We start from the raw sequence: 18,674 nt of genomic DNA on the forward strand, positions 1-18,674 counted from the left end.
CTACACAAAGGGGTCTTTGTCTATCTCACAGCTGACAAAGGCTGAGCAGGAGGGAACAGACAGCTAATTGTTTTCCAGATCATTGTAGCAGGTTTCTGAGCACTTGCACCTCCATTTCCCTGGACCCTCAGCCCTCTTTATGCCCCATTAAGCACACAGGCAGAGTCTATACTTTCCGTGGTAAAATAAAAAGGTACATTCAGTTGGCAATTTTCTGTAATGGGGAAAAATTCTAACACATTAGAGTTGTTTTTATCAGAAATTATTTTCAAAATAGGCTTTCCAAAGAATGTGGCACATGTAGTGTTTTCAGAGCAGCAGCACTCAAGCTCCCTGTGCTGTGGGGCCCAGTGAGTGGGGCAGACCTGCAGTCACACTGTGAGATTTAGGGTCAAACTTTTATCCGTTTGACTGTAAAAGGAATTAAGAAGTATAGCCTGTTCATACAAGAGACAGGCCAATATAAACAGATTTTATTTTATGCATTTAAAAACGCTCTTAGGCCTTTTCATTCGAAAAGCGCTTTGAAGCGAAGAGACATGCAGCAAGCACTTGTGGATCCAGTTCCTTGAAGTCATATTTATCAACAATATAAAAGGCTGAACTGTAGCATATCTTGAATTAAAATCAATAAATAAGCTAAAATATTTTAATATTGCTTTCTACCAACATCTCCTTGTGTTCTTATTTGCATAAAAAATATTAAAAAGAAATACACACTGGAATATATGAAGTTATTATGTAGCAAGGAGAAGCCCCTTGTCAACATTGAAAATGCAAACCCCTTCCCAGACTGTGATTTCAAATATCAAGATTGATAGAGACAGTTCATTTATTCAAACACAGAAAAGGCTAAATAGATTTCAATATTCTGCTGCTGGCATTGTCTCAAAAGGCAAACATCCAAAATGTAGCAAAACCACTTATTAAATCCAGCTTTCTTTTTCAGAAGTGAATAGTTTTAAAAAAGAGGCAGTCACAGCCAAAGTGGGTAAAAAAAAAAGTATCATGTTCTCCTCAACAGAATTATATCTCAAATCAACCCTTGCATAGGCAAGGCATAACTCCCTTCCTCTCTCTCCGATTTTGAACTGTTTGCATGCTCTCTTGACATTCAAGTAACATTTTCCCCCATCGGAGACAAACGTGAGAACAATCATTATTTAAAACAGTTATACAAGTGTTTCTGTCTACATTCAAAAGAGGCCTTTCACCTATTTAAATTGAAAAAGTGTTTCCAAAGTATAAGGAGGCCTTGAAAAGTCCCATGTGTACTCTTCACTATATAATTACCAAGATAAGAGATGACACGTTCATTTTGGTAAAACTCCATTAAGCAGGCCTCCAAAGACAGAAAAATCTCTTATTTATGTGGTATTTGCTCTGTCCCAAAGACATGAGACCATGTAGCAAATCTACCCCAGAAAGATTCCATCTAAAATAAGGCAATCAACTGGATTTGCAAATCCTTGTTCTGGTATTGTTACAGCTGGCATTTTATTACCATAACTTAATCACTTCCAAGTACTAGAAACTATTCTGGAAGGAACCCAGGGGTTATTTAAGAGTACTTTTAGTATTTCGGTTTTAATCAACATCAGTGTCCCTTGAAAAGTGTGTTATTAAGGCAAAAAAAGAGATGGGAAGGAGGTGAGTATTTGGCACATTGATAGTTGGTCAAAGCTGTGACCACTCTCTGCAACTCATCAGGGTCTCTGGAAACAATTCAATACTCCCACCATCATTCACCATTTTACTCCTTATGAGCACAAGCTGCAGAAAAAACTGCTGTCCTCTGAACATGGGTTGTGATTCAGCCTGGCTGCCACAGTGCACTGTTTCAGTCAGGCCTGGCAGAACTGTGCCTCTTGCTATCGGTTGCTGCAGACTGCCAAAAAGGTTGGGCATCAGCAGGGCACCCCCACAGCCCAAGAGGCACAGTGTGATGGCAACTTCTGCTGCTGCAAGTCACGCACAGCTGTTGCTCAGTCACCCACAGCAGTGACATATGTCATACAACGAGCAGCAGCACTCAGCTGGAATGATTCCAGCTCATGTCTCTACATTTGTGCAAGCATTCCTGTACCACACTGACCTCTCCATCCCTGTGCAAGAAAATGGGTGTTTTAACCTTCCCTTCCAACCCTGCCATGCCCTCCCCAAGAGCAACACTGACTTCATCTGACAGTGCTGCTGCAAAGCGTAGGCAAAGGCAGGGATCAGCTCTGCCTGGGAACTGCCATGCTGCAGCTCCCTATCTACTGGCCTTGTGCTCTGCTGCGGGGAGGCCAGCCAAGGGCGGCACACAAATCTTGCTGCTTCCCAAGGACAAGGACTACCACTGCCAGCATGGGCTGAATTGCCACTAGTTTTGCAAACAAAGTCCTCTTCAAGTGCCAACCTGTGCTAGCCACAACAGTGTTTAAAAAAGGAAACAATAACAAAAAGCCCAGTGTGGCATTGTGGTGACTGAAGGCCAACTTGCAGAGCCCAAGCCATTTGAAGAGCCTTGTTTAACTGGAACACTTGGGTGTGTGAAAGCCATGGGCACAGCCTGATTCACAGCAGTGGGGAAAGGCAGAGGGAGCAGTGCTGAAGCGCTTACCAGGTCATACGCTGCCAGGACCTTTTTCTGCACGTCGGGCACGGTGCCCAGAGGCTCCAGATAAGGAAAGGTGTCCTTCATGCAGAGGGCCACCGAGGGCGCGTTGTCGCTGCTGACGAGGCGCGAGGACAGGGTCAGGATGCACTGCTTGAGGCTGGCGATGGGCGGCAGCCCACACAGCTCCTTCACCGACACCATGGCGTTCTGGGCAAGGACACAAACACTTCAGCGCGTGTGGCCGCTCTCCACTCGGTCGCCCCTGCCTGCCATCCCTTGACAGCCCGTTCCTCTTCTCCCCTCTGATGGGAGACAGTGCTATCCCGCTGTTCACCATCCCCAGGCCCTCCATGGACCATGGGATTCCAGCTCAGACAGGAATTCCCTACCAGCCCCATTCTCTTTCCCGCCAGCTCCAGCTTTCTCCCAGATTCAGGCATCCCAACTCTTCAGCTACTTTGCATTGCAAATCCAGCCCTAACAGGGACAAGGTCTGGTCCCCAGCATATTAAACCACCAGCCTAAAATGCTATTTCTCTTCCCAACTGCTTAGACTCCAATCGCTTTTGATGCTGTAATCACTTTGTTCTCCCATCATTATCATCCTCCAGCAAGAACAAGTTTGACAGACCTTGCATTTCCCATGGGAAAGGCAAGCAGGAAAAACTCACTTTGTTTTCAGCCTTACATTATCACATCATAAAGAAACACACACACTCTTTCTCCTCCATAGGTCACATGTAAGAAAATCAATACCGGATATACAGGTCAAACGAAACTGACACACCAGGATTTATTTATTTACCAGGTCAGAGGATATACAGCTGACATGCACCCATCACTTCGCTTCTTGAGTTGTACAAGAAGTGACCAAGATGCACAAAAACCAAGTAAGAGATTATAACAACCCATACCTTGCAAATGTTCCTCCCACAAGTTGGTGAAAAAAAACCCCAATAATTAGACAATGCCTGGCTATGTTCTTCTCATTAATTAAATATGACATGCAGTTCAACCCAAAAATGTGTCTTTACACAGCATTCTCCGTAACATGATCTTTTACTGAACTTTTGCTTGGAAGGCACAGTAATACTGTTTCTGAATCAAATTCAGAGAATTTTCATTTATATATTTCATATAGAGTGCCTGACCTAGACAGAAGGTGGAGTCAGCAGTTCAAACTAGTTACTTTCAAGGCCTGAAGGAAAGGAAAGGCTGGGAAGAGTTTCCCATTCTTAAAAATATGCTGAGACAATTCCTTTGAGAGTGATTTAAAGCTTATGTCATTTTGTGAACTTTTCCAGCTGTCAACATTTCATTGCTTTAGACTCCATCCAGAAAAGTGGGGTCAATGAAGTGCTACATGTTTTTCTCCTGTTTTCGAGAGAAAAAAATGAACTGTTTCTGTATCTTTACCAAGGAGATAGCTACAGCTGATTCCAGCTATTTGCTATGGAAAACCCATTGTTTAATGCAACTCAGTTTTGTTTCTAGGCAGTGCCTAAAGCTCAGAATTGAGCTGTCCCTTAATCAACCCCCAGTCACTCCCACCACAGAAGAGAGCACTGGAGATGCTGTTTGGCTTTGCTGCCACTTCACATGCTGCCACGCACCAAGGTCCAACCCAAGCCCTTGTGACAGTGCTGTGCACCTGGGCCCTGATGCTGCTGGCCACAGCAGGCTCTGCTGCATGCAGCAGCATGGACAGGGTGCCAGGGGACCTTCTGAGCCAAGACACGGCACTGGTGTCTGTGCCAGCCCTCAACCAGCCCAGACAAAACAGCTATTCAGCAGGGAGGAAACTGCAATCCAAGTGGCATTCACTGCCTATGTTGAACATCTGCAGCCCTGGGGCAAACAGTGGCAACACACACTCAGGAAAACATGCTGCTCTTTGCACAGTGGGTTTCTTTGGTGTACACAAGATCTTAATGACACATTCACTGACTGCTCCTTGTATTTCACCTAAGAAAATTAAGAGCATAACTCTCACTCAATTAGCAAAACAAAAGCTTCTTGATGCTTTATAGAACCAACGAGGAAATAGAGTCTTTGGGAGCAGAGGCAGGGGACACTAATGTACCCTCAATTCTGCTTCCTCAGGAAAAAAAATCAACCGGTAAAACACGTCAGGAAAGGGCATTAAAAATCAATGTGTCATTGATTTTTAAAACATTTCTGCCTAATCCTACGTTTGCTTGTTAGTTAGCACCTGTAACTATCAGCCTGCCAATGTCCATTTAAAGGCTGACAGAGCTGTGGGTCTGAAATTTCCCCAGCTTCCACCAGCTTTAGCGAGCCTGCCCTAGCAGCAGCGCACACCAGGACTTCACTTCCACACTCAGGCCACACCAACACATACAATGGAAGTCTCATACCTGCATATTTTCTCTCATGTCAGTGGCCTCTCGCAATGGGTGCACTGCCAGCTTGAAGATGTCATCAATAACCTTGAGACCAGTGTTCCTCAGCATGGTGTACTCCCTTGCCTTCTTCCCTATCCTCACTGAGAGGCTACGCTTCTGTGCCTTCCCGCCTCCACTTCGGTTGGTTATTGCAATGTGGACAAAGAGGGTAACGTGCTCCATGATGTCGCCAACAAACGAGCGCAGTGGGATGTGCCTGTATCCGGGCTGTAAGCACTCCAGTGGGATGGTGTACTGTCCTATGAACTCATCCCCAATGTAGTCATCATCCAAAACAACAAAGCGGATCATGGCCAGCTCCGGTAGATTGATCTGGAACTCAAAGCTTTCATCAAAAATAGGGTTATCACTGTTCTGCTGCACAGTTTTAGTTCTTTGTTCGGTGCAGTCTGCAGGAATCCCGTGTATTTCTATGCAGACATAGGGGTCTATGACATCCCCTTTTGCACACGCGCCCTTGGGCTTCGGAAAATTCTGCCCACTGATAATTTTGACGTGTAGGACCTGTGGGGAGACCCCAGGAACAATGCCCTTGGTATTTGCGCTGAAGTAAGACACCTCGTCACGCATCACTGAGGGCCTGAGAACATACCCGCACCCCCCGTTCTGTAGAAACCAACCAGTGTGTAGGTCCATCATGGGCCCTGGGGTCTGATAGTTCATTGCCACTATCTGGCAACCACAGTTCCAAAAATCTTGAGGATTTAAGTTACTGGAGTCTATCCTCATTGCACTCGGATATACCCTGGACAGAAACTTTTTGTTGTAGTTAACAAAATCTTCAGGGTATTCGTTTGCAATCCGACTGGCTTCTGCCTCACTGAAGGAGCACATTTCCCAATAATTTTGAGATTTCATGGATGTCTCAAAGTCTTTGTACTGGATAGATTTGCAAAGGGACACCAAGTCAGACAACTCCTTGCAGAGCCAGATCAGCTTTGGTTCCCTCGAGAAGTCCTCTGAAAGTCTTCGGGATATTTCAGCCTCTTCATCCTCATCTGTGACCTCTCCTTCTAATACATCCTGGTTGCAGGGCAGTTTCTTTCCCTTCACAATGATCTTCATTTTCAGTTTCTCAGGTGATGGGAGGTAGGCTTCTGAGGATAAAGGTGCCTCTGTGTACAGCTTGTTTCCAAAGATTCTTTTCATGTGCTGCACCACCACCTTCTGCTGCTGTACAGAGCAGTGGTTCCCCAAGCACAGAATAAGAGGGTATTCTGAGGCAAAGAAGGCCAATTTGTTTATTACTTCGATGACATTTCGAAAGGCAAGCGGCGATGTCATGTTGTTGCGGTTACAAATAATGGGTTCATTATCTGGGCCGTCACAGACGTCCAGTTCAATACTGCGGCAGCTCATCTTCAGAGCTCTGACATAACCATTGATATCAGCCGGCCCTCTGAGCTGGTCTTCTATTAGATATGTATTGTGGGATGCATTGATGTAGTAATGTGACAAAGGCTGTGTCATGTCTTGGACAATTTTTTTGTGCTCTGGGTCAAAAATATCACATTCTGAGGACAGTAAGTATTGAGTAAACCCATCAATGGCAAGAAAACCTTTCAAGCGCCCCTCTTCAGAAAGCTCATACCTGCGTATAATATCTAGACACATTTCTTCTGTTATGTGGGTCACTCCTTGCTCAGCCTCTAAAAACAGCATGAGGTCATTGGCATCCAGGTACTCTTTGTTTTTGGATATCTGCACAAGCAAGAAATACACTTCAGGTCTTGTGCAAAGCTCACTGAACGCTTCACAAAACTCTTCTTTTGTCACTCGTGTTGTCAGTTTCTCTTTGCTTTTCTGAATTTCCTTAAATTTTAATCTAATCTTTGATTCCTTTAAGGTGGGGTTAAGCTTCTTTATTAGTTCCACAGCTGTATCTTCTAACATTATGCCATTGCCATCAACATCTGCTGCTTCAAATACAGCTTTTAACCAGGCAAACCGTGGGGTATTATGGCTGTTTTCCATCAAGTCCAGGGGTTGTTTGCTACGAGAAACTAAGTACCTTAATCCTGATACCCAAATATTGGCCACATCAGCTGAATTGGCAACCAAGTCAAGGGACTCATAGTTCTCACCATGAATTACTGACAGTGCACAGTCCTCAGAAATCTGATCTGCTAGTCCATTATTCCTGAATGTCTCTGTGTTCTTCCCTAGTCTGATTTCTTTTATAGCAGAAATATCAAGCTTGGCTTTGTCCAGATCCTTCTTGGAAGGCTCCCAGCGAAGAGCCTGCAGGTCAGGATCCAGAGTAAAAAAACGGTTATAAATCCGAGAATTTGGACGAACTTTCTTCAATTCACACCCAGCCTGCATAAAGCTGATACAGTCGCTGGCACTGCTAATTTTCTTCTCTGATGGCATGCTGCTGAAGGACACTGTTTTCTTTCTTCCACATTTTTGGTTGGAAGGATCCTGTGGAATAATTACATTTTAAAAAAATTAGCAGGTTTTCTTTGGCCATTCCACAAGTGCATAAATAATAGAAAAGGTACATTTATGTAAAGATAATTAATGTTCTTCTGAACCTCAAAACAAAACATCTTATTCCTTCCCACGACTCAGTTCCCTACTGAGCTATAAAATATACTGAGATATAAAGCAACTTGACTGACTGCAGCATTAGAGATAGCAAGTTTACATGAGTGACATTTGCAGCTATTAAACTGTCCTCCAGATCTCAGCAGCTTGCTACAGCTGTGAGGAGGCAGTACCCAGTTGTGTACGTTATGTCCAGTTTCAAAGCAGATATATCACACTCTCGTCTCCCCACTTGTTTGGAAAAGAAGTTATTCTGGTCATTTCTGTGTACAACAACTACAAAGCACTGCGGGAAAATGGACAGCCAGACAAGAAATCCAAAGCCTTTACCTTTAGGATATATTTTCTAACTCCTCTTGAGAAAATACTCAGCCAGACATGTGATTGTCTTTTCAGTATCAACTACTTCTTGTAAACCCAGCTGCCTACAAAGCTGTCTGTAATGTTAGTGCAGCAACTAAACTTAAACTTTCCCTGCATATTATCAATTCAAAATATCTCACAATAATTATGAAGTATAAATCATTCTTTTCTCTGCATGATTTCCATCTACCCCATTAGTATGTAAACTACCCAACAGCTACCAAAAATATTTTTAAAGCATCACTTAAGACTGCAATTAATTGTGAAAAACTTGTTAAAATTGCTTTCCCTCCTATTTCCCTGGCCACTAGCAATCCTTCCTTAGTTTTCTGCCTTCTGCAGTTGAAGGGACCTCAGCTGCCTGAATTTTTAATGGAAAAGGATCCCCAAGGCAAGGAAATGTTGATGCTGGGACTCAGGCCTCCACTCTGCTGCCTCAGGCCCAGACACCAGACCTGCACCAGGCACCAGCTTCCCAACAGCCCCTGGGGATCTGCTCTGAGATGCTAAAACCCAACTCCCAACCCTCTGCAGCCTGGACTTCCCTTCCCTAGCTGGTTCCTCTCAGCTGCAGTTTATCTGCTGTGTCATTCAACCTGCTCGGGCAATACTCCTCTGCAAATCCTGTGAATAAACTCTAGCAGGGCCCTCCATCCACCCATCTCTGTCCTTTGATGCTCTGCCCTGAGCAGAACCCTGTGTAGCTCCCCAAGCCACAGAGCATCAGTTCTGATGCTCACAAGGGTCTCACCACTCTTCATTTGCATGTCTGTATAGACACTTTCAGCAAAGTAGTCAGTATCAATGTTTCTACAGAATTGCTGCTGTCATTCACTCACTTCATTCAATAACATCCAAAAATATTTCCAAACCCCCAGGCCCCTAACTACTGAATTTAAAGGCATGGGATCTACTGGGAACAAAATTAAGACCTCTAAACTTCGTATGACAAATATTTCTCATTAAACCAGTACAGAGACTTCTACTGACAAGAATAATTACTCTTGCCATTTATTTAGTACTTATGAGAATGGGTCTCAAAGAAACAGGAAGAAAGTCAATGAAGCAAGTGCCTCAGGTCAGCTACTTTTTAAATTACAGTTTTATGCTAAAATATTCTGTTCCTGCATTAATATACTGTGTCTTAATACACAGCTTTGGTTATGAACACCTCCAGGCAGTAGATACTAATGAATACAAACAAATGTAGTAGATTACTCCATGGGTTTTACAAGAGCCTCTTCTTTTTTATTTCCTTATGTTTACAGGAGCAGTATTTATATTTAACATTGATGATTAATTAGGATTATTTTCCTCATGTAGTTAGATGCATTAATGGCCTTGGAATCTGCAGTGATTCATTCCTTCATAGGTTCCTCAGGGCCAGACCTGGAAACCTCATCAGAGCAGCCTATCTGATTTATCTACAGGTCTGACATTTTGTCTTAACTAGGGAGGCACAAATGTTATGCAAATACTTTATTTTCTGCAAAAACTAAAAAACATTTATTTTTTAATAAGATGGGTCTTTTGATCAAAGCAAGTCAGGGAATTAATCAGCCATTTTTCAGGTATTCAGCTGGAAAAAAAACCAACTAATTGACCTCATGGACAAACAACAAAGGTTTCTTTTTAACACTCAGTCCTAACCCCTCAGGGATTCTGGTGGGGATTAGATTATCCTCTGTGTTGTCTTTACCTGCGTTCATTTTTGACAGCTACTTCTGGTTTTGTACTTAGTGATATGTAAGGAACATCAGAATTGTACAACAGCACTTTGTATCAGAGTGGGACTTCCCCGCATCTTTCAATCAATGGAACAGAATTCAAGCCTAATCCACAGACTAATTGCCTACAATTAACAGATTTAATTATTATTGACAGTGATGGGATTATTTTAACTGATACTAACAATGCCCTCCATCTAATGTAAATACACACAAACCCCACAGAACTGCAATTGCAAACTGAGCTCACTGCTGCATCAGCTATTCCCCTCTTGGTCTCTCCAGACTAGGAGCAGCCTCAGTCTTTCAAAGTGAGAGCTGTTACTTTAGATATAATGTGAAAGTTTTCATGCATAATTATCACTAAGTTAATTATTCTGATCTTGCAAAAAGTCAAAAGGTATTTCTTAAGTTCCAAAGCTGTTTTCCCAGACTCACAGCCCGGGAACTCACCTTTGCATTAGCACACACTCCTAATGCTTGAACGAGGCACTCTGGATGCTGACACCATGGTTCAGCCAGGCCACACACCTCCAGAGCCCCAGTGACCACCCTGGGGAGCACAGGAGTGTCCTCCCACCACTGGGCCCCACTCACATCCATGCCTGGAGGGGACTATTTCCATACCCTGTGCCTCCCCACTGATCTTATGCTTGTTCAACTGAGACTCCAGACTTTGTGGTCTAATTTTAGTGTAGCTATTGCTTTCTCTACCTAATCCAATTTCAACAGATTGATCTTCTAAAACAAGACATCCAGCTAAGAATTCTGTGCTGCAGTGTCTCCAGTGGCCAAACTGCTGCTCCATTTTACTGGATACTAAGAACAGGAACAAGTACAGTCACCCAGCAAACAAAAAGCTGCCAACACCATACGTGGATAGATAGGAAACATGATTTCTTGTGCTACCTGCCAAGAACATTCCCACTGCAAGTTATCAAAAAACCTCTCCTCAGTCTTCATCCATGCAAGAGCACTTGCTCCTCTTCATTAACCAAAGCAATCAGAAAGCACAATTAGATGCAGCCCTGAATCTTGGAACTGGAAAGCCCATCTTTCTCCAAGATGCTACAGTCATAAAAATTGATCTTACCTAGGTAACAGGACAGTAACTGGCCTAGGACTGCCCTTTACCCTCAGTCACTTGTACTGATGGAACTGAATTTATTGTGGCAGTGAAAGATGAAAATGTAACGATGATATTTCCTAAAAAAGATCTACATCAATGTGAAAATGAGGACCTAACTCATAGATTTTCCACTCTAGGATCTTTCCTAACAGGGACAATCACACTCTTTACAAAACACTCCTCCTGGAAACAAACAAAATCAGTTTGCATGCCATGTGCAAGCATAGAAAGGAAATCTCTGCTTACATGGGAAACCCTGTGTTTCCAAGGCAAGACACTTTCCACAGTGACCCAAAACTAGGGTTTCCTTCAGTTCTTTGGTTATCCCCTATAAGGTGATCTAACAGGATGACTCCATCTCCCTCCTGCTCCTGAGCCTGCACAGTATCAATTACACAAAATACCTCAAGACATCAAACACAAGACCACATCAATATGCACTCAGATTTCAGCGTATGCGCCGCTGCTCTGAAATCATTAAGGACCAAGGAGATATATCTGTGTGCTGGCCTGACTGCATCCTAACATTTTCTCAATGTTTTTAAAGGAAGGATTCAGAGCACCACTCTAAGCACACTCCCAAAATAGGAGAAGCTCTCCTGTTGAACACATCATCCTCGTCAGAGGGACTGGATACATAAACAGTAGGATCACTAAGCCATCAGCAGTTGTGGGAAAACTCCACCCCATTCACCCTGACCTCTGACTGCCCAAACTTCTGCTGTTTAAATCAAAGAGCTAACAGAAATAAATAAGTGGGATTTAAAAAAACAGAGGAGTTAACATGCTCTCCACCTCATCCCATCCTCTTGGTCAAAACTGTAGGACATAAATTGCCCATTGAAAGTTAGGAACCAGGGCAATAATAAGAACTAGATAGCAAACCTGCACAGAAAGGTCAAGCTCATGAATTATTATTTGTCTGACATTAGGTTTCCTGAACGCTCTCTAAAGCACTGACAGTCTTCCAGGATTCTGCTAAAGAGGATAAGAAAGGCAAAATCCATCACCTACCCAAAGACCCCAAAAACCCTTAAAGACCTGCAGGGTTCTTGTGAAAGGATGTGAAATTCAGTAATAATCCTGAGAAATAAACTCTTTCAATGTGATTAAGAGCTATTTCCCCAAAAAACAATTCACATTTTCACCAGTTTGATTCTAATCTTTGACATTTCTCTGAACCTAGCACTAAGAATCAGTAACAGACAGCTTAGTCTCCTCACAAATAGACTGTAATAAACAGTCCTAAAAGATGTCTGCTCTGGAAATTCCAGGTGATCCAGCTAACTGGCCAACTGATTACCTGATTTTCTGTTTTCTAGGAGAAACTAATTAACTCTACAGGATAATCTTTTTAGAAATTTCAGTTATACAAAGACAGAATCAGAGCCTCTGAAAACCTTAAGGCTTTCTGTACTTGTGGTGGAAAATGTACTTTTGAAGAGAAAGTAAAGAAGCCAGTGAGTCACTAATGGCACTCAAAGCACTGCGTAGCAGGTTGACAAATGACAGAGTAATTTTTCTAGAATGAAGTATGCCAGAGCAGGGAAGATTTATAAAAACCATCCAAAAAACCACAAAGTCAAAGCCTGGGCCAGGGCTGCAGCTGGATCTCATACACAGCCTGTGAGGCTCAGTCCATTTGATCAGATGTAGATCAAAGCTTGAACCCACAGTACCAGCACAATTAGAGCAGTAGAAATGATAACTGGAAACCAGTATTCATCCTTAGCACACAAAGCTTTCTTCTGTGAATCTCAGCCATGTTCTGACCATCCTCAGAGAGTATCCTTGGATTGCCCATTGTGCAGATTTAATCAACTCTTCTCACAGTCCCTGCTATCACACCAAATTAAGGAGCTAAACTGCCTCTAATCTTGCTTGGCAAGGCCTATAGGATCTAAGCATCAGGTACATACCCACTGTGACAACTCACATGTCAACAAAGAAAAGGCTGCCTACTCAAAATTCATTCAGGCTGACAACTCATGGCACAAAGCAGCTACCTTCACACAGGGGCTGAACAGCCAAAGCACCTTATCCCTGCTGCAGGCAGCTATGGGGATGCTGCCAGTCACACTTGTGCGAACACACAGCTCAAAAGATGGCAAGGGCAATGTTACTGCTGTGAGATCAACCTTGGTAGCCCCTTCAAGGCAAAATTCCTACTAATTCAGGGATTTGTGCATGTGGGGAACAAAAACCAGATCAAAAATTTAACACACACACTGTTAAAAGCTGAGCTACACATGTAATGGAACAAATGGAAAACTTAAGGCCAACCAAAAATACAAGATGAACACATACAAGAGAAACAGCTTCAGAACACAGTGTCCAACAACTCTCCAAATACCAAAATAGTCCCACTGGCATGTGTGCAAAGCAGTGAGTTGTCACTAACCAACAGCTTAACTCAAGCACAAACTCCACACAGAAGCCTCAGCACTACCACAGTTCATAGAGAGCAAGGACTGAGGGAGATCAGACACAGGAAAGAAAAGTGTCCTGGGGAACTGTGAGTGATATCTGTATTTACAGCAGGCTTCCTCAGTTCCCCAGGATTTCCAGGACACTGGGGATGGGCACTGGGCTCTCGCCAAGACCCATAATAATAACTACGGTCAGCTTCTCGTGAAAAAAGTCACCCTGCAAAATGGGCACAGTGCAAGGGCAGGAAAACTGAGTGAAGAAAATAGTCCCCATTTTGAAGATCAAGAGGAGGCAAGACTGTAATGGCTTGTCTGATTTCCTCTTTTGCTCCATTACTAAAAAACACTTTCAAGTACTGTTGTGTAAGACTGGAAGGCGATACAAAAGAATGTCTGGAGCAGATCTTCAGGAAAAACACCTGAACCAAAATGATTTGCTGTTTAAGAAATTCTTTGTTGTATACTTGTTTTTTTAATTTTCTTTTTTAAATTACTAGCACTACCAAATTTATTCCATTTTACCTTGAAGAAGATTTACCTTTGCTGTTTAAATGACAAATTAGAGCAAAATAATAAACCAGCAGCACATAAAGACTCCATCTGGAAATGCTTTTTGGAAATGAAAAGCACACAATGCAAGGAGGGTTTATTTTCTGGCATGATACCATGATAAGTTACCACTTTTCCCTTCTTTTTTAGAAATAGGGCCATGAAGCCAAGGTTGAAAAACTTCCAAGAGCACAAAAGATGAGAGCCTGCAATGAGGCTACCACTCTCCAGAGCTTTCTGCCATTGTTGTTGAAGTGTCATCCAACTGGTTTCCATCAGAGCAAATAGCTCTGCCTTTATGCATTAAGCAACATCTACAGAGAGAAACAGCTTCCTGTATGACACTTCAATACACACACACAATGTCTCCATATAAGCCTACAGAGGACACCACCTGATGAAGATTTTTCATGGATAATGTCCATTCTCCCTGTAGAAAAAGCCCCTTCACTAAGGACACCCCAAGTGCCAGATCTACTTTCAGCTGGAAGGAGGCTTATAGTTGGTAAGGGACTGACCCAGCTCATTGGGGTGTAATGTCTCCAACCACTACTACTCCCAAATATTCTGCTATTTTCAAGTGCTTGGGTTGCTTACAGGCTCTAATCCTTCCTAGTGCAATGATGATTGGACTCATCGTCCTGCAAGGAATATAAAGCTGAGAAAAACAGAAAGACGCTTTCTGTCTTCAAGCAGAAGTAGCAACATCAAGGTCTGGAAATGGGGATCTCAGCTGCAGCATTCCCAAGAGAACTCCATTGTACAAAGTTGTTATCCTCATTCTGTTACAGAACCTGAGACAAAAGTTAAGAGAATAAGAGAATGCCAGTAGCAACTCAGAAGGAAAAGCCAAATAAGTTTAGAAAAGACCTGGGTAAGGAAAAACATGCCCAAGTGGTATTTCCCTTCATTAAATCTCTAAATACTTAACTGGCACTGCATCTATGAGTGGGTAATTTTCACTGTCACAATAATGGAAAAGCTGCAAAAAGATTTGATTAAGAATAAAAATATTATTAATATTACCTATTTCCAACATTATGGAAAACAGAACTTGTCAGACTAACCTGATATCTGTGCTTTTATGATATAAAAAGTTTTGATGATACACATAAAGTCACTGTAATAGACTCTAATGTATTATGGTTTTTGCAATGTAGTTAACCTGGTAGTGAATGACATTCTGATCAAGAAGATACAGCAATAAAAATAAACTCAGAAGACATTAAATTAATCAAACACAAGATAAATGATAACTTTCAAATACAGCAGTAAATGTGAAACACTTATCATGAAGAAATGTTTCAAATGGGATCCTGCAGGGACCCATTCTTTATCCCAGTGCTATTTAGAATTTTTAGAGTGACCTGGAAGAAAGCATAAAATCAATACACATGGAGTCTGGAGATGATACAAAGCCAAGTTTCAACAGTGATGAATAACAGAATGTGAGTCAGCCGTCAAAAGACTGCTTGACAGGCAATACATAAAAAAATAAGTATCTTCCAATAAGGAACAAAATACAAGGTCATAATTCTAAAAACACAAGGGCCAGTCCCTATTTACAGGACTCTGACACAGGAGAATAATTTTGGGTAAAAAAATTCAACTGTTTCATCATGGATGATCAGCACAGAATATAACAGAAAGATCACACACAGAACAGTATACTTGGTTGTATAAATATAGTATCTACTCAGGATAGAAAAGTCCTAATATTGTTGTATTTGTCCATCATGTTTCTCAGTTTAGAAACTACCTTGAAAATTGGGAAGCTCACAAGTGCCACAAGAACCAGGAAGATTTTGGAAAACACATTCAAGTAAGGGATTACAGATTCTTTTAGTGTAATACATATATTGTCTGTATTGATAATTATTGTATTAGCATTAATAAAAATGTGCATGATTATAAGGAAAAAACTTAACAGACACCCCGTGCCCTAATTAAGGGATATCTGAGCACTTTTATTCAAAATGTAATGATATCAATTGAGTAGTTTAATTAAACCCTTAATCGATGTACTTTAAGAAGTCCTTCAAATTACATTTCCTTATGGATCTCCTAGAAACTCAAAATATGGATTAATGTTGGCATAGATTTTAGATCACAGAATATTCTGAGCTAGAAGGGATCCACAAGATCCCTTGTGATTATGAAGATGATTATATAAATATTATGTGAAGATCAGCACTATTGAGTGATACATTCTTTTAAATCCTGGAAATTGACACATTCAAAATCAAGCCAAGACTCTAAACAATAAAAGCAAAACTGACAATGGTCATAATGTGCCAAGGATGCTGGAGAGTCTTCATCACTTTTTCATCAGCACCTGACTCCTTCCAAAAGGACATCCCAAAAGATCAAACAGGATTTTATTTAAGCCCTATTTAATAGGGAGCAGACCAGACTTCAGTGCTATTTTTTGGCCTGATTATTTGGGTATTAAGTCAAAAATTAAATCCAGTGTTTTTCCAAGAGAAAACAGTTGAATGCGACTGTGCTTTCTGGTCTGATATCATGGCACTGGAGATTACCAAGCACTGGGGGCCCAAAATAGGGTGACCAATTTAATTTCATTCTGAATCTTACAGCAGTCCTCCAGGAATAAAATGTGTAATCCAATAAGCCACACAAATCTCTATAGGCTAATCACATTATTTTAAACCCTTTTTAATCAACTTAAATTATTTCTTCATTAATCACATTTATGCCAATTCAGATCAGCCCCTATACCTAAAATTAGCTATGAAGTTACAAAAATCAATAAAATTAGGTAATTAAACTGGTTTAACGGGATTTTTTTTAAATTCCAATTGTCAGTCATAACTGAATTAATAAATAGGTTGACATAAAATACATAAAGCTGAATATGAAGTATATGGGCAAGACAGGGCAGTGTTTTATCTGACCTATAATGCACAGGTCCCTGCACAGCTCACCCATGTGCATGGAGGCAGCACTGTCCCCTTTGTGATTTATTAACCCTCATACGGACACCTTGTCAACAAGCTCCATCACAAGGCAAGGATCTGGGAAAGCTTTCTGATTGCTCCTCTACAATATAGGCACTGCAATATGGCTGTATTTAACCAGAGGCTCAAAAATTCCCCATGTATTTTTTACTTTTATTTTACTCCCACCTACAGCTTTTTAGCTTTACATCTATGGGCACGGTGCATACCAGACATTCCCCTTCAGCACCCCTGGGCTGAAAAGCAAGATTTACACATAAATCCTGCCTTCTGGTATCAGAGGAGTTTCAAGGCATGAAATGTGCTCCTACACTGCTAAAGGAGTTGGCAGGGCAGAAAACAACGTACAAGTGAAACAATTATTTCAGTGGCGCACTTAGCAACGGTATGACAAATTAAACATCTCCCTTACAAGCAAAACACAGATTTCTCCATTAATAGAAAGGAAAGAAGGATTCAAGAAACAGCTGTGGTAGCCTCATTAAATCATATTATGTGACTCTCATAAGTAGGCATATTCCAAATTTTTACCAAACAGAATGTTTTCATTGCTCATCAAAATAAGCAGTAAATTAGGCAGGTTACAAGCACCTTGATAAGCTGCAAACTGCAGCATCATAAATATCCAATTTATTTAAAGAATAACTGATTTGCTATGGAGATGTGCTACAATTTTTAATTGCATTCCTTCAAAATTATCCATCTTCAAGTGCAAAACTCTTCTATTTCCCATATCTTCATATCTTTCCTAAGCCCATATCTTAGGGAGAAAAAAAATCCAATTGCTTATTTGGTTTAGGATTTTTTAACAAATAAAGGAATGCAATTATAATGTAGCTTTATCCTGGTCATATAAATATATTTGCTGAATAATCATAAATCTTTTATCTTAGAATTAAACTGTATGCATTCCTGAGTATTACAATCCCTTGGGTTTTATACTGAATTTTTACAGTTTAAGTATATCACCAGCCTGGTGCAATTGCTTCCATCCAGTTAATATTTAATTTTATGAACTAGTGGTTATAGGAGTTTTAGAAAAAAAATGAACTCTAACCACTGCATAACTACACTTCAGCTGTAACATAACTTAGTACTTATGTAGAGGAAGTAACACCTCAAATCTCCAATAGTTTTGTACACTTGCAACATTAAGAAAATGTTGAGCAAGAAGAAAAATGTTGGATTTGCAGCCAGAAGAGTGGGAACCTCCTGGCTTCTAGTTCAGCTCAGAAGCCCAGGAACACTCTGAGGAAGCACTATCTGCTCTGGATTTGTCTCATGGTTTCCACAAGACTCAAATATGTTTCTGATGCACAAATCTCAGCACCTTCGGTGAAAAGGCAGCTTCTGCCAGGGTCTTCACCCACCCCCTCACCAGGGGGGACACATGGCAGAAAAAGGGTGTCCAGCACTGGGGGCAGGAGCAGCTGGGCTGGCGTTTGGAGAAGCTTTTTGTTTTAAGAGGTCCAAGTTTGGTATTTGCCTTCTCAAGGACAGGAAGCCACAAGCCCCACTGCTAAACCACAAGCTTCCCTTATCTCGCACAGTTGTCACCAACACCAACACTGCCCAGAGCAATCTGAGAGGGCACTCAAGGACAGTTAAACACTGGCCACAGTTCTGTGAGTGTGAACAAGTGGTAGCAGAAGAGTGACATAAGTGAGCACTGGGAACCACTTCTGCATAGACAAAAATCAGCTCAGAACTCACAGTTCATTCAATGGGTCCTGTAAAATAGATGATGATTTGCAACAACTGTGTGATTCAGTTGTTGCTCATTTTAAGCTTTAATCTTACAAACACACACAGTTAGTCCCCACTGTCACACTGTTCATTTGTCAATATTGTATTTAGATTAAAATAGCAGTGACTGTGCATTTGTTCATCCAACAGCTCCTCAAATCCTTTTTAAACCCCA

The 18,674-nt window shown here is 41.5% G+C and overlaps 1 protein-coding gene and 1 long non-coding RNA gene across 2 annotated transcripts in view; one reads left to right on the plus strand and one right to left on the minus strand.

The window, feature by feature from the left end:
* The window catches only part of LOC134421461 (uncharacterized), a 73,647-nt gene extending 59,209 nt beyond the window's left edge, over positions 1-14,438 (plus strand). Inside the window, exon 3 of the long non-coding RNA XR_010028598.1 lies at positions 14,392-14,438. This is a non-coding gene — a long non-coding RNA (uncharacterized LOC134421461). The remainder of the gene's footprint in view (positions 1-14,391) is intronic.
* PLCL1 (phospholipase C like 1 (inactive)) overlaps positions 1-18,674 on the minus strand; it is a 179,314-nt gene that overhangs the window by 32,798 nt on the left and 127,842 nt on the right. The window contains exons 2-3 of the mRNA XM_063162440.1: positions 4,981-7,452; positions 2,606-2,809 (exon numbers count right to left, since the gene is read on the minus strand). Coding sequence (XP_063018510.1) covers positions 2,606-2,809; positions 4,981-7,452 — 2,676 coding nt within the window. The remainder of the gene's footprint in view (positions 1-2,605; positions 2,810-4,980; positions 7,453-18,674) is intronic.

The sequence above is a fragment of the Melospiza melodia genome, chromosome 8, assembly GCF_035770615.1.
Source record: "Melospiza melodia melodia isolate bMelMel2 chromosome 8, bMelMel2.pri, whole genome shotgun sequence".
NCBI lineage: Eukaryota > Metazoa > Chordata > Aves > Passeriformes > Passerellidae > Melospiza > Melospiza melodia.